General features: G+C 39.1%; 1 protein-coding gene across 7 annotated transcripts in view; it reads left to right on the top strand.

The window, feature by feature from the left end:
- The window catches only part of Sh3kbp1 (SH3 domain containing kinase binding protein 1), a 335,725-nt gene that overhangs the window by 188,464 nt on the left and 131,380 nt on the right, over positions 1 to 15,881 (top strand). For 5 of the 7 annotated variants that reach the window (XM_078035050.1, XM_078035052.1, XM_078035049.1 and 2 more), the window contains 2 exons: positions 2,359 to 2,433; positions 6,657 to 6,862. In XM_078035050.1, coding sequence (XP_077891176.1) covers positions 2,359 to 2,433; positions 6,657 to 6,862 — 281 coding nt within the window. The remainder of the gene's footprint in view (positions 1 to 2,358; positions 2,434 to 6,656; positions 6,863 to 15,881) is intronic. The other 2 variants (XM_078035053.1, XM_078035051.1) reach the window with 1 other exon arrangement.

Below are 15,881 nucleotides of genomic sequence, written 5' to 3' on the forward strand. Positions count from 1 at the left end.
CAAACTACTCCCATGATACAAAAATATTGTGTTTCATCAGGTATAAAAACTCAATTGTTCAGTGCCCCTCATCTATGAAAACAAAAGCCAGGCTGAGAAATTATATTCTGGGGCATCACTCATTTTTCTTTGTAGTGTTCGATGGTATTTAGTTTTTGTTTGATGAATGTTCTATTAGCAATGAAGAGCAGTTAGCAAATTCATAAAACAAAGTTTCAGGCAAAGTTAGCATAAGCATATGATTTTGTGTTTGAATCTTAAAATTCTTCCCTTCTATAGTGTTTGCTCTCTGCAAATACTCATATTTAATACTGACAGTATTTCCCCCAATAAGGTAAACATCACTCATGTTCATGATCTTTCCATTTACTCATTTCTTTTGCTTTTCAAATAGAATGCTTGTGTGTCCTCACCCAGCCCCCAGCCTAGTATGCCTCCCAGACAGCCTCCTTGCCAGTAAACAGGGAGAGTTTGCAGACAAACTTGACCGAATTTAGAGACATCAAAGCCATGGTCTGTCTCAGTGACTCCCAGTTCTTGTTTAGTGTACGGGCACATGGAAATTCTATTGTACTTGGGGAACCTTATCAAAACAGTGATCCACCCCCCACCCCACCCCCACCCTTATACTTGTTTTCTAACATGGACAGGACGAATGCTATTTGGTTTTGGAGGGCCTGGCTCACAAAACAGTGGTTGTTTCTCAGGAGTAGTAATGACTTAATCACTGAAGTTGAATAAAAATTTGTTCAAATGAAAACTAGCCATTTTAAACTTTCTCTGTTTTTGTCATCAATGTCCTCAAGAGCTGTCTCACAAGAACATTTGAAACAGATTGTTGCTTCTCTAGATTATTCTTACATAGTCAGTGATTGGATTGCCTAAGTATTTGCTTTAATTAGATGCAGCACACCTGGCAAAAGGGGCAGATTTCAAAATGAGGGTATACTACCAGTCTATATGTCATGGAAATTAGAAATACCTGATTCTATCTAAGTTGTTATTTTGATTATTCACAAATCCCTTCATGTATTAGGAGTGACAAGGCCCTGGAGCTGACACTATGGTTCCTACTGGGTTTCTCATTTCTATATGTAATGTTTATACGAAGTGAGACAGGTTGTTTTCTTCCCACTCTGCACATATTTCCTACCTTTTTCATCCCTCCCACCTAACTATAAAGCTGTATGATGTGACTAGCCTCCAGTTTGAGTATTTAATACGAAAGCCATTATAGAACTTATTTCTTAGAGTAATGCCTTTATTAATTGATGTGGTTTTTTTTGTAGCAAATCATTTTTACCTGTTTGTGGTACTCTGTAGGGCCTATGTTTATGTGTGTGTATATGTATTTGTGGATGGGTGGGAGAACACTCAAAGTGGGACAATATGTGTGTATTCTCTGTATTTACTCTTGGTTCCAAAGATATTTGGGCTTAAATCATATGTCCAGGCTTATGATATTGATAACCTCTACTTGTAACAAAAAATTGACACTTGACACTGGGTGAGTCCTATGTCCTCATGCTTAAATATAGTTTCATGATGACCGATATGGCAAAACCTCAATTAAGATGTTTCAAGAAACAGGATTTTCTAGTGTCCTTGATGCTAAACAGAAACCCCCTTACACTGAGATGAATGCCACTATTGGCTTCAAACCTCATTGGTGAACCCCCCTCCCCAGTATATTGATACATTTTCTTGCTTAAAGGCATTGAAGATGACAATTCTCTTATTTATGTATGTATGTATGTATGTGGTGCTGGGGATCAAATGCAAGGCTTCATACACACTAGGCAAGTACAATACCACTGAGCTACACCCCCAGCCCAGCAGACTTTTTGAAGAGAATTCTGGGTCCCATTTAGAATCTTGGGGCTTAAATATTCTGTTTTTATCAGATGGGGCTGTAGAGGTAGAAAATAAAGAAAAATGGGGCCTAGATCTGGCTTATACTCTGCAAAGCAAAGATGGTGCTACACAATTAAGTCATTCAAGGAATCTGTGAATTGTATTCCTTCTGGTTAATTGAGGTTTTCCTATTCTTAAATTACAATCTTGAGATGGCTTCCAGGTTTAACTGAGCATAATCTATATGCTGGTCACTTGCATAGGCAAACCCCAAATCTGGGTGCTCATTGCTATCATGGTTGCATGGGGACTTTGGGCTCATTCTGTAACCTTAAATTCTGCCTAATGGTCTCTAATTAATTTTGTGGATGAAGCTCTTGCAGCAGATTCATTGAAGGCAAGTTCAGTTAAAGACTCTTCCTCTTCCTTCTTTTGCCATCATTTGCTTCCCCTTCCCCCCTCTCTTGTTTTTCTCTCCCCTTCTCTTCTCTCATTCACTGTCAGGAAAGACTACCTTTGAAGGGACAATTCTGTATCGAGCTGCACCTGGAAAGACGGAGGGCCACAGACGCTATTACAGTGAGTGACCTTAACAGCAGGAGGCAATTGTAAAGATAAGATCTGGGTACTTGTGTTTTTTGACGCAGCTGCCCTTTCCTGAGCTGCTCATGCTTATGCTCTTATGCCAAGTGTCTGTGTGAATTTCTGATCCAAGGATATGGGCTTATTTGCCTACGATAAGTGTCATCTCCTTGGTGTGCGCTACAAGAGCATTCCAACCATCAGCCCCTGGCGCTTTCTTGTTTGCTTTCTGCCTCTATCATGTATGTGACTTGCATGCATGAACCATGTGGTGCAGAGAAGGGGAAAGAAGCATTCGTCGTGGCACATGTATTTGTACCAGTGTCTTTGGGCTTCCGGGATACTAGAAGTTGGCTTTTGGGAGAGACGTCAACCTCTCACATTTATTGCTTTTTCTCAGTGGGTTATTAGAAACTAACTGCTAAACCATTATGTCATTGCTTGGTTCAAAGAAATAAGATTTTGGCATGAAAGTCCATGCCAGAAATGGTGTTTTGCTTTGCTCATTCAGCTAATCACCACATGGCAGATTTCTTTTTGGCAGGACCAATATGTAGCCTTTTGTGTTGTGAAATAAGGCTGCCAAAAGTTGAGGGGAAAGAGATGAATGAACTCATCTCATGATGCCCTTAGAATAGTTCCTGCTACATAGTAAACACTATATATGTGTGTGTTAAATTTAAAATAAATAAGAATGGCTCTGATTAGTGCCAGAAGAGTGCATTATACAAAGTACAGGACCAACAGGAGCAATTTAGAAGAGACTTTGTTCTTTTGTTACCTGAAGGAAGGGCATCCACCTTAGTGCATGTTTATACGTATGCATATAGGCATATGTATATGGATGTAAGAAAATAAAAGGTTCAGACGTGAATGCTAGAACCATGCTTCTCAAACTATTTGAGTGAAGCTTATTTTTCTTCCACTGTGGACAGATGCATGGTCCTACTGCACATGACTGCTCCACATGCAGTGTGCTGCCTGTGCCTCACCAAAAGAGTTTAATAGCACCTGGATTGGCCTGTGCCCCATTCACGTGGACACATCAACTGACCATATGGTTGGAAGTCACACCAGTGCATACCGCTAAAATGCTATAGTCATTTCCAAACTTACATACTTTTTGCACTTATCTCATGATGTCCTAGTAATGAGTCCTTCATGAACTGGGCCAAGTCCATAGTAAATTCTTTGGATTGCACTGCTCAAGAGTGTCATCTGGCATTCTGAGAATGACATGGGGACGTTTTATGGGCTAATGTGCATGAAGGACTGCAGTAGCTAAAAGATGCAGCACCAAATTAATGTGAAAGTGGAGTTATCTTTCTTCTCTTCCAAAGGGAAGGATCTGGATATTGAGTTATTTTACCAATGCATATATTCAGCTATTTAATTTACATACTTAAAAATGACAGAACCAACCAGGTGCGGTGGTGCATGCCAGTAATCCCAGCTACTCAGGAGGCTGAGGCAGGAAGGATCACAGCCTCAGCCCCTGAGTGAGTCCCTGTCTCAAAATACAAAATAAAAAAAGGGACCCGGTGGGTGGTGCACACCTGTAATCCCAGTGGCTTGGGAAGCTGAGACAGGAGGGTCGTGAGTTCAAAGCCAGCCTCAGCAATTTATCAAGGCACTTAGCAACTCAGTGAGACCCTGTCTCCAAATAAAATACAAAATAGGGCTGGGGATGTGGCTCAATGGTTAAGTGCCCCTGAGTTGAATCCCCACTACCAAAAAATAAAAATAAAAATGGCTGGGAGGGGGGGCGTGTAACTCAGTGGTTGAGTGCCCCTGGGTTCAATCCCCACTGCTGCTTTAAAAAAAAAAGAAAAAGAAAAAAAAAGAAAAAGAAAAAAGACGACAGAAACAGGCTGCCAGAGTTTCTGAAAGAAAAATCTGCCGTGTGTTTCCTTCTCAAGTCATGCTTGTGTGGTTGAATGACTGTGCAATCTCTCCCTGTGTAATATAGAATATATCTCACAGAGATTAATATAAGTTATTAAGATGAGCCCAAAGGCAGAAAATCCCTAAAACTGGAAACTTGGTGAAATTAGGATGGCAATGGTTAAAAATGTTATGGTTCTAGTTAATGGGTAATGCTAGAAGATCCCTTTGAATACACTCTCTGAAGAACTAAAACAGGCTTGCCCTAATCCATCTGCCCTGCTGCCTTCTGGTGGTGATGGTGGTGGTGGGAGGGAGGAGGGTGGTGATGGTTTCTTTCCACTAATCATTATTTTTATTTTACCTTCAAATGGTTTTTTCCAAACCAGAAAAGAATATACAAGCCGTTTATCACATAGAAAGAATCCATACGGCAAAATGAGAACATGTTAAAAGGAAAATGACACAATATTTAGACTTTGAAATTATATCTCCAGCAGGAATATTTCCAAAAACAATGAGCAGATAAACACATGAATGGATAACTAACCCAGGGGGTTTTTCCATGTTTGCACACTCAAATCTATTCCTGAGTTGCAGCTGACCCCCTTGTTGTGGGCCGCTCCTCATTGTTTTGTGCTCTGTTCTTGCTCACAAATGCTGTTCTTTTAGTTAATTAAAATCTGCACCAGGGACCTTCTTCCTCCTCCACCCTCTGGCTTACAAATTCAGTTTTATGAAAAAATAGCAGTAACAACAAAGAAAACCATTGTTTAAGGATTTGATTTTGAAACTTGTTAGCAATTTCTAATGACCTTTCTATGTATTTCGGGTTTTCATTTAATAGTTTCTTCCTGCACTGAGATGTCCTCATTTGAATGACTTCAGCATCTTATATAAAAATACCATAAAATGTGAGCAATTATTTGGTGTATCATTTTTATGGACTAGGGGGCCACCTGAACTGTAGGAAGACAATGCAGGATCGGCCTATAGAGAACAAAATTTGATGACATACTTTCATCCTAAGAGCATCGTTATGATCAGGAGATATGTAATAAATGGTCAGGAGCTATGCTACACATCTAGAAGCTTTGAGAGACAGTTTAATGATAAAATTTAGTATTCCATAAAATTTCCTCTGAATCCTATCCTTTGATGGCAAAATTGATGTACTGATTATCCAAAGAAGAATGTATACCCAGAAACTTAACTAGATCCAGATAGGCTCTTCCTTTTAGGAACATGATTGTGAGGAAGCTGGGGGAAAAAAGAATCTGGGGAGGTAAGTGTCCATAATGTCTTGCTGATACCTGGTTTATGCCTCCCAGCACATGCCACAGGAGGTCAAAGGAAGAGTGTCATGTCCCCAGTGTTCTTTGGAAAGGGATTCAGCTATGGGAAGAGGATGGTGTTAAAGGAGGGAAGGAGAGCCATAGACTTGGGGGATTCTGGCCTCTGGAAGGGCAGCTTTCTTTCCCTCTTTAACAAACACCATCGTCTTTCTAGTGAAGCCATCTTAATGTCAAGTTTGGTTCAGTGCTTTCCTAGAAAAACACGTCTGCATGTGTTTATTCCTCGTGAAACCATCCAAAGAGATTTAATTCTTTGGCAGTCATAATTTTGTGTGGTTTCTTTAATTGCTAATGTGTTTAAATCGCTTTAAGCTTTACAGTTTCCCTTTAGGAAACGTTACTTTCATTGCTAATTGCTAATTGACTTGACTCAGAGTTGGAGGTACAGTATGTGGTACTGACTGGGTGGGGAGGTGAGGAAGGGGGCTGGGAGAGTTGTTATTACACAGGCTCTAGCCAAGTTTGGATCACAACCAGGCTCCAGCTGAAGAGGGGTGAAATGTCATTTGTTCAAAAAGGTCTCCTGGAAATTAGGTTTTCTGAGAAGTTATTTTGATTCACTGTTTTCAAAAAAGGCTGGGGGGCCAGGTGTGGTGGTACACACCTGTAATCCCAGTGGCTCTAGAGGTTGAGGCAGGAGGACTGCAAGTTCAAAGCCAGCCTCAGCATCTTGGTGAGGCCCTAAGAACTCAGCGAGACACCGTTTCAAATTAAAAAAGGGCTTGGGATGTGGCTCAGTGGTTAAGCATCTCTGGGTTCAATCCCCTGTACCTGCCACTCCCCACAAAAAGGCCAAGGGTTGGGAGATTAAACAAAACTCAGCTAACTAAACAGCATATTCAACACACTGACTTCAGAAGCCCAGTGCAAGTTATCTTCTACCCAGTAACACTTGTAGAGTTGCCTCCTGGCTGGTTGTGAAACTCTTCAGGCTCTGGATGATTTCTGAGTTCTTTCTCTCCCCATCCCCACTCTTGACAGGCTTAAGGGAAACCACAGGCTCCGAGAGTGATGGAGGTGACTCCAGCAGTACCAAGTCTGAAGGTGCCAACGGGACAATGGCAACTGCAGCCATCCAGCCCAAGAAAGTTAAGGGAGTGGGCTTTGGAGATATTTTCAAAGACAAGCCAATCAAACTAAGACCAAGGTCAATTGAAGTAGAAAACGACTTTCTGCCAGTAGAAAAGGTATGTTTGACCATTTTATTTTATTTCAGTATAATGTGGCATATCCAAAAGTGCATTTTGTGGGGTTTGGTGTTGGAGACTTCTAATGCCTCTTTTAGGGTTTCACTGTCCTCATGTACTGGTTATTTGCCCACCCTGCTTTTTAGCTCTTCCTCTGTGTGGGAATAGATTCCTTTAAAAGACTCATACTCTAGTTTTCTGTTTCCTTTTTTCTGGCTCTCTTGGGTTAGTCTGCTTTGCCACTATAATGAAATACCTGAGATAGTTAACAAATAAAGGTAAGAAATTGGGGCTGGGGTTGTGGCTCAGTGGTGTAGCACTTGCCTAGCATGTGTGAGGCACTGGGTTTGATCCTCAGCATCACATAAAAATAAATCAGTGAAAGTATTGTGTCCATCTACAACTAAAGAAACTATATTAAAAAAAGATTATTTTGGCTCACAGTTTTAGAGGTTCTAGTCTGATTGGTCAACCCATTGTTTTGGGCCTGTGGTGAGGCAGCACATCATGGCAGGAACACGTGACAGGGCAAAACCACTCACTTCATGAGCCAGGGAACAAAGAGAGGAACGTGCTGGAGTCCCACAGTCTCCTTCAGAGGCATGCCCCCAATATCCTAAGGATCTGCCATAACACTCCAGCTCTCAAAGGTTCCATGACCTCTCAATAGCATCACCCTGGGGATCAATCCTTTAATACATGGGTCTTTGGAGGATATTTGAGAACCAAAGTATAGCACCTCTCTAGGGAATGTTTCTCAGGATGACTTTTGAGATGGCCTCACACTTCTCCATCTCCTTTCTTGAAAAGCTCCTCATACCTGTACTTGACACATGCCTTTAACACCTTTCACATACCGAGAAATTTCTCTCCTTTTCTTGTACACTTCTCTAGTGTTTTGTGCTTTGGTGTATTGACTGTGGTTTTGCAATAGAGAAAAGGGATTGTATATTTTTTTCTGTAAGAGTAAGTTGAAGATGATTTCAGACTGCTGAAAAGAAGTCTCCTGCATGTGTGAATGGTGGAAATGGCCTGCATTGACTCCCTGGGTTGTTCCCATTAGGGAGCTGGCTGTTTTCTTCTGTCTCTACTTCTGGGTTGGCAAGACAGAGACTGTGTGTTGCTGCTGAGTACATGGTTGCCATAGTAACACACCCAGAGCCATCACGCTTGTGGCTGCTGATGACGTCTACTGTGGTACACTTCTAAGCATCATAGCCTTGCTTAGGAGTTAATAAATACTGTGGAATTTTCCAAATTATAATAAGCTACACTCGTGCTGTGCTTAAAGAATGTTTGTTAATTTGATTTAGTGCTGAAATTTTTGCTTTGACATTTGTGCCAGCAGGTTTGGAAGATGGAGAATTTGTCACATCTCTAATGCAGGTTTATCAGTGGCTTTTAAATGTTTTCATTTTTCAGTGAGATGAAATTTTAAGGGTTGCATCATTTTCTGCAGCTGTAGAACTTCCACCCCATGGCCCCAGCAACCTTGCCCCATGTCATCATGCATTAGAAACAGATTCTGAAAAGGGAGCTTTTGGGATACTTAATCCCTTTAGAGATGAATAAGGGAAAAAGGGAAGAAACCTTGAAATTAGAGACCATTTCTTCCTTTGCTGAAGTTGCTTGGAGCCAGCATTATTTCTTTCAGTATTCAATATATGATGTTTCTCAAGATCTGAGAACTATCTAGTTAGTATCCAGTTAGTGAGCTTGTGAACTCACTTCTGTTTCACATGATCACATTCAGATTCCTATAAGTATTTACAAAAGACCAAATCACCATCTTGGAAAGGAACGATGGATGGAGTTTTTCTCCATTTTATTCAAGTGTTTGAAGTAAACTTGACCATTGACTCAATTAACAAATAGTTCATTCCCTTCATTTGGTTTATATTTTTGGTCTTTTTTTATTCTGTGTGTAGGAAGACATTGTGTGTGTGTGTGTGTGTGTGTGTGTGTGTGTGTGCGCGCGCGCGCATGTGTGTGCATATGTGACTATTATTATTGCTAATATTTGATTTAACTGCCAATAATATTGGGTTATTATTAATAGCAATATCAACGAAAAATACTAATTCCCAAGTTTATTTATTTTTGAGATAGACTCATTATGTTGCCCAGGCTGACCTTAAACTCCTGGGTTCAAGTGATCTTCCTGCCTTAGTTCTGAGTACTAGGACTACTTGTACATGCCACCGTACCTGGCTATTCCAGATATAGGTTTAACTTCCTACTTCAGTATTTCTGCTTGGAGATCTTAAATTCATATCGGTTTATCCAAACCCAAATTCCACATCATCTTTCTCCTCTACCCACATATATCTTAGTTTTAGGCTGCACCTCTTGTCACTCAGAGCAAAAACCCTGGGGTTGACCTTGACTGATTCATTAGGAAATTCTATCAGTTCTGCTTCCACAGTATGTCCAGAATCCACCCACCCATGTCTCATTATCTTCACTACTTCCTAATAAAGCTTCTTCCTTCTCCTCACTAATGTACACTATGTGCTTAGAACAGTGCATAGCACATAGTAGGTGCTCAATAAGTATTTGTCAAATATTAAAAGCTGTATAATAGAACTTTAGAGATTACAGACATCTATAGAAAGGGGTGACTGGGTGGAATACTGGAATAGCTGCATAGTTCAAGTTAAAGTAATTGTATGGTCAATGCATCTTTGTGAAATAGATTTATTGCATTAGTATTGATGGTATGAAGCATTATTATTAATAGCAATATCAATGAAAAATATTAATTCTATCAGAGTTATGTAATATATATGCATGTGTGTCTCATGTGTGCATGTGTGCGTGTGTCTTGTTTCCTGATTTGTTTGCAGAATGAAACCATGTGCTGGAAACTCCCTTAACCCACTTCTCAGTGTGAAGCCTCTGGGGAAAACATAAATTTCCCAGCCTGCTCTAATGGCTGTGGACAATTTTTATAACATCTAAGAAGATTTGAAACTATCTGTGCTTCCTGTGATTGGTACCATGGGTAGTTGCATAGATTTATGGATCCATTATGTCATTATACAACCTGGCACAAGAGCTGATGAGTGTGATATTGTTTTATTAGCGTACAGCCTGGTTCTCATCACTTCTGAGATGGTTTTGTGTCCAGGATTTATGTTTAAGGAAGAAAGTTTCCTTTGAGAATGGAGCTGCTCTTTTGATTTGGCAGAAACACAAATTGGATCTTGTACAAAAGCATTTGAAAGGTTAGTCCCAAGCATGCCTCCTGCTTAGGCTGGGATAGTTGACCTTCTGACATGACTGGTTTGATAACTTGGATGAGGGAAAAAGAGAAGTTGATTATTATTATTGTCTGCAGGCATTAAATTGTACTTTCCATTCAAGTTTGCAAAGTATTGACATCCACTTTTCTGCATCAGTAATTTTGTGCTTATTTTGATTATGTTTTAATCCATATCACCCAGAGATAGTGATTAGATTATATGCCAGGAGAGAGATTGTTTAGCATCCCCCTGCTGACTATGAATAAAGAAATAATGTAGGTATTCTTCTCTTATTAAATTATAAGGAAGGACTCCATTTATGAACCTTTTTAATACTCCCAAATGGATATGCCTGTGAATGATTTGTGTAATGCACCACTTAAGTGAAATATTTACAGATGAAATGATATAATGTCTGGGATTTGCTTCCAGTAGACTGGAAGATGGACGAGTTGGTAGGGCATAGAAGAAATTATATTGGTCATGAGTTGATAACTGTTGAAAGTGAGTGATGCATATATGAGAATTTGCTATACTCTGCTCTATTATTGTGTGTATTGGAATTTTCCCTGGATTAAAGGTTCAAGAAAAAATAACTCGTAGAAAAATCTACCATTTAAACTAAGAATAAATACAAGTGTGTGCTGCATCAAAATAATGAAAACATTGTGTAGTAAAAGATGAACCAGGTTAAATATCAGAAGTTTAGAGGGGCATGGTTCCATTGTCCTAGCAGACTGACCTTGTCAAAGTTTACTTTAGTTGGAACATCTATAAAATGGGAATAATCTTTTTATGTATTGTACCTCATAGAACTTCAAAAAAAAAAGGCATGTTAGCTGAAAATACTTTGTAAGCTATACATGTAACTCATTTCAACTAGTGTTTGTCAAGTGCTCACTGTTTGCACAGCACTGGGGATACAATGATAAAGACATATCACTATTCTCAGGGACATATCACTGTCCTCATGGAGTCACAGAAAATACAAGCAATAATAATATTGTCATAATCAGGCTGAGAACACAGTGTAGTATCTTGTAGGAGCTCTCAAACATGGCAGGAAGTCATTAGGAAGACTGGAGAGCATGTGTTTATGTGTATATATACCTACTTCATACAAGAAGTGATTTTAGACTGAGAATTATGGGTCTACTAGGCATTCATCAAGCAAAAAGAACAGAGTTAGCAAGGGAAAGCAACATATATAATGCCTCAAAGAGGGAAAGAGAGCACAGATAGTGTGTAAAGGCTCTAGCAGAAAGTAGGGAAATATGAGAATGGGGGCAGAAGCAGGGCCCAAATCATGAAGAACCTTATGAGACTTGTTAGGAGATTTGGACTTGATCTTGGGGGCAATAGAGAACCAGTAAATGTTTTAAGCATGAAAATAGCATAACCAGATAGGTTGTTTAGAGAAAGAATTCCAGTTACCATGTGAGGAGTGGATTACAGAAGACATGGTGAATAAAATTCAAAAAACAGGTGACAAATTTATATACAATATTTGCTAAAATTTTCAGTAGAGAGATCCAGTTAACTCAGCACTGGTTATTGAAAAGATGATTCCTTCTATGCTGTAGAGTAATCTTTACCTTTCAAATTTGCCTTCATCAGTAACAGTGTTGCAATATAACATGTACAGAAAGGTGTGTAGGACATGCCATATTCATGGTTTGGAATGGTGTCGGTTCTCACTAAAAGTATGTATAGATTCGGTGCAATCCCATTCAGAATATCAAGAGGCTTTTTGGTGGTGGTGGTGGGGACTGACAAGCTGATTCTAAAATTTAAATGAAAATGTAAGGGACCAAGAATAGCATACATGATCTTGAAGAACAAAGATGGAGGCAGTGTAGAATGGGTGCAAAGGTAAATAGAGCAATAGAAGAGAATAGAGTCCAGAAACAGACCCAGACATACATAGCCACTTAATTTATGGCAAATTTGAAAAATTTGAAAGGCATAGTCTGCTGTGAGAGTTCAATGGGCCTTCCAGTTGATTCTCAGAATTAGACTTATCTACCCAATTTCAACATTAGACTGGCTGAGACCCATATGATTTAAAAAGGCCTGCAGAGAATGCCTGCTTTTAAGAGGGGCAGAGAGAAAAATCTGAGCATGTCCAATTTATTTTTTCTAAATTCTCCTATCAGATAAGTCCTTTCACTCTTCCAGGGGAGAATGGATGCAAGGATAGAGAATATCTCAAGAGTGTCCATTTGAATTCCCTTTATATGGGAAAAAAAGCATCAAGATAAGAGATATTTCCTCCACCTGCTTAAATGATCGTCATGGAGAGAAGCGAATGGTTTGGGGAAAGATTTGGAAGGTAGAATCAAGAAGTTTGATAGTGTCTGGGGGAAAAATGAGAAGGAGAAATTGAAGATGATGCCTTGGGCAACTAGTTTAAGCAAGTAGGTGAATGGTATTACTAGTTCCTGATTAGATGATACTAGAGGAGGGATATATTTTAGGTGGAAGGTTAGTGTAAGACTAACTAAATTTTGAGGTTCTTGTGGGACTATTAAAAATGGAGGCTTCCATCAGGCAAATGGATAAATAAATCTGGTGATCAGGAGGTTTGATATGTAGCCTAAAGATTGGGTTGGAAGACTTTAAGAAAGAAGGCAGCCCACATAGGACCTTCTTCTTATGAATAAAGCTGGTACCTCTGTCTCCCACCTGAGGACCTGAGAGAGAATTTCCTCATCAGGCTGCTTTTCTGTGACACCAGCCTGATCCTACTCTCTTTTTCTAAACTCTTTCCACCTTTTATGAGTCACTCAGATGCTTACTTCCAACTAAGCACTTAGGTAAAGAAGTGTCAGATAATATAATTGGGTATATAAATTACAGATACTTGGGGGCCTGGGGTTGTGGCTCAGTCATAGAGCGCTCACCCCCCAACACACACATGCAAGGTGCTGGGTTCGATCCTTGGCACCACATAAAAATAAATAACTAAAATAAAGGTATTGTGTCCAACTACAACTAAAAAATATATTAAAAATTTACAGATACTTGGGCAAGTCCAGGACTTAAATAGACATGGATTTATACATAATAATCCTGACTTTTTTATGCCATCTTATTCCATGCCCAGCCTCTCTAGGCCCCTTTAATCACTGGGGAGGCAGTCTTTTTTGACTGGTTGGAAAAGGTATTTTGAAGTTTGATGGTTTGCCAGGTAATTTTGCTGGGTTTCCTACAAAGGAATCCTTCAAAAAGCTCCTTTCCCATGGTCTTCTTGTCTTAGCTGATTTCTATTTGTAACTTTTGACATCTCTCATGCAAAAGGATTTTGTTTTTCTACTAGATATTGTTTGTAAGGTCTCTTTTTCAACTCTTAACATCTTGAGTTTCATTTATAGAATCACAATCACCCAAATTAATGCCTTGATGGCATCAACATTGTAGCTTTTATTTGTGGCAGAGAATTAGAATTAAAATCATATATAAATGAGTCACTAATCAATTGTTTTAGTTAGCCAAATCTCAGTAAGAGAATTTAAATATCTTCATACATATCTCAGGTGTTTTTTTTTTTAAAAAATCCATTCTAGTAAAAATTCATCAAGCTATATACTTACATAAAATTAAAACATGTAAACATCTAGTGATGATGTTATTTCTTTAAAATTGAAAGCTCTATGTCTCTGATCCTTTGAAGACTAGAAATAAGCTCTGGAATTTCTAGAAGCTAATGATGTATTTTTTGAGTAATGAAATCACAACTTGTGATTATCTGAGACTTTTGAGTATTGGATGTCCCTCATTTTGGTTTATAAGATAAAATTATGTATCATCTTTTGAGCTGTTGGAAAATCCATGGTTTTAATGAGCAGATGGTACTAAGATGCCCACTGATTGCCTGGGATGAATAAAGTCTCTGGGATTTTCAGACTTCTGTTTCTGTCTCCCCAGTGTATCTCTGCAATGTTTTCTTACCTAGGAAAAATAAGCGGGGGGGAGGATTGATAGGGAAAGGGAAACAAGGCTATTCTTTGACATGTTGGGTGCTGTTTGGTGTTTTATATATGTTTGTTTGACAGGTACTTTGTAAAGCACTCAGCCTTGTGTATTTTCTAAGAATTATTTGATTTCAACTAAGAATCACATTTCAGAAAGCCTTAAAATTATATTTTTAGGAGCCAGGCATGGTGGTGCATACCTGCAATCCCAGCTACTTGGAAGGCTTAGGCAGGAAGATCACAAGTTCAAGGCCAGCTTGGGCAACTTCGAAAGAACCTGTCTCAAAAAATAAAAAAGGGTAGGAGTGTAGCTCAGTAGTACAGCACCCATGGGTTCAATCCCCAGTACCAAAGAACAAAACAAAACGAATTATATTTTTAGGATTATAGAGATTATTAACATGCAGGCCAGGGAGCCTAGGTTCAAATCCCAACACTGCCTCTTCCTGAACAAGTTACTTAACCACTCAATGCTTTGATTCCTCATCTTAAAAATTAGAATAATGAGAGGATCTTCCCCAGAAGGTTTTTGCATAGGCTGAGTATCAGAAAAAATGGTTAGAAAAGTGCCTGGTGTACAATAATCACTTGAATAAGGTTGGTTATTATTGTTGTCTATCAGAGAACAGAAGAAGTGCCTATAAATGGCAGTGCCCTTTCCAGGATTTTCTTCTTTCATTTTTGATTATGGAGAATTTCAGAGTCTGAGAAGTACAGTTGAATTTTGCTGTACCTATGCTAACTGTTTGTTTCACTTCACTAAGTCTTAAATGTCAGCCACTAGAAAACAAGTGTCATAATTTGAGACCTTGTCTGTGTTAGTCACCGTTATATTTACAATTCCTTGAAAATAGTTGCTAAAATTGTTATATATAGTTGGCTCTCAATAAATATTTGTTGACTCAATGAATGAAGATAGTGTTTTGTCCTAATCCAATTGAAATTATCAAGGAAAACTCATTCTGTCTGGGGTCTGCTTGTGGACTAGCTATAGAGTCACTTTCCTATTTGTTCATCAGTTGGCTCATTCATTCATTGATGCATTATTGAATGCCTTTTATGGATCAGCAGTGGCAGCTCTGGGATTTCTATATAAATGAGCTAAGGGGTGATAATTCATGTGGAAAGATATTGAATAGATGGTATGTATTGATGCGGTATTTGCATAGTAAGTGCAGATTTTTTTTTTTTGGCCTGACAGTTTATTGATTTGGGGTGGGGTAGGTCTGATCTACTTAATTGGAATAGAGTTAACACCTTTCCCCTCAAGTCATGTCTTGATCAGTCAGCATATACATGCCTTTCATTTGATGCTTAGAATTGTTCCTAATTGGAGAAAATTGAATATGTATAAAAGCCACTCTAATGCAGGGGACAAAGACTAATAGGGGTATGTCCAAAAAATGAGAATAGAAAGGAAGGAACAGAAGTTCCTTTTTAAGATATTGAGAGGGAAGAGCTAGGGGTATCCCAGAGATCTTTTCAAGAAGGGAGTAATTAAGTGAAATGTTAAAAGATGTTGGATTCTGCTGGGTTCGGTGGTGGATGCCTATAATCCCAGTGGCTTGGGGAGGCTGAGACAGGAGGATTGCAAATTCAAAGTGAGCTGCAGCAAAAAGTGAGGTGCTAAGCAACGCAGTAAGACCCTGTCTCTAAATAAAATACAGAATAGTGCTGGGGATGTAGCTCAGTGGTTGAGTGCCCCTGAGTTCAATCCCTAGTACCAAAACAAACAAAACAAAGACGTTAGAAAGCCATGATACTGGCAGTGTGCACAGGAGGGGAGGTGGTGCCTCATTC

Source organism: Ictidomys tridecemlineatus, chromosome X (assembly GCF_052094955.1).
Source record: "Ictidomys tridecemlineatus isolate mIctTri1 chromosome X, mIctTri1.hap1, whole genome shotgun sequence".
Classification (NCBI taxonomy): Eukaryota; Metazoa; Chordata; class Mammalia; order Rodentia; family Sciuridae; genus Ictidomys; species Ictidomys tridecemlineatus.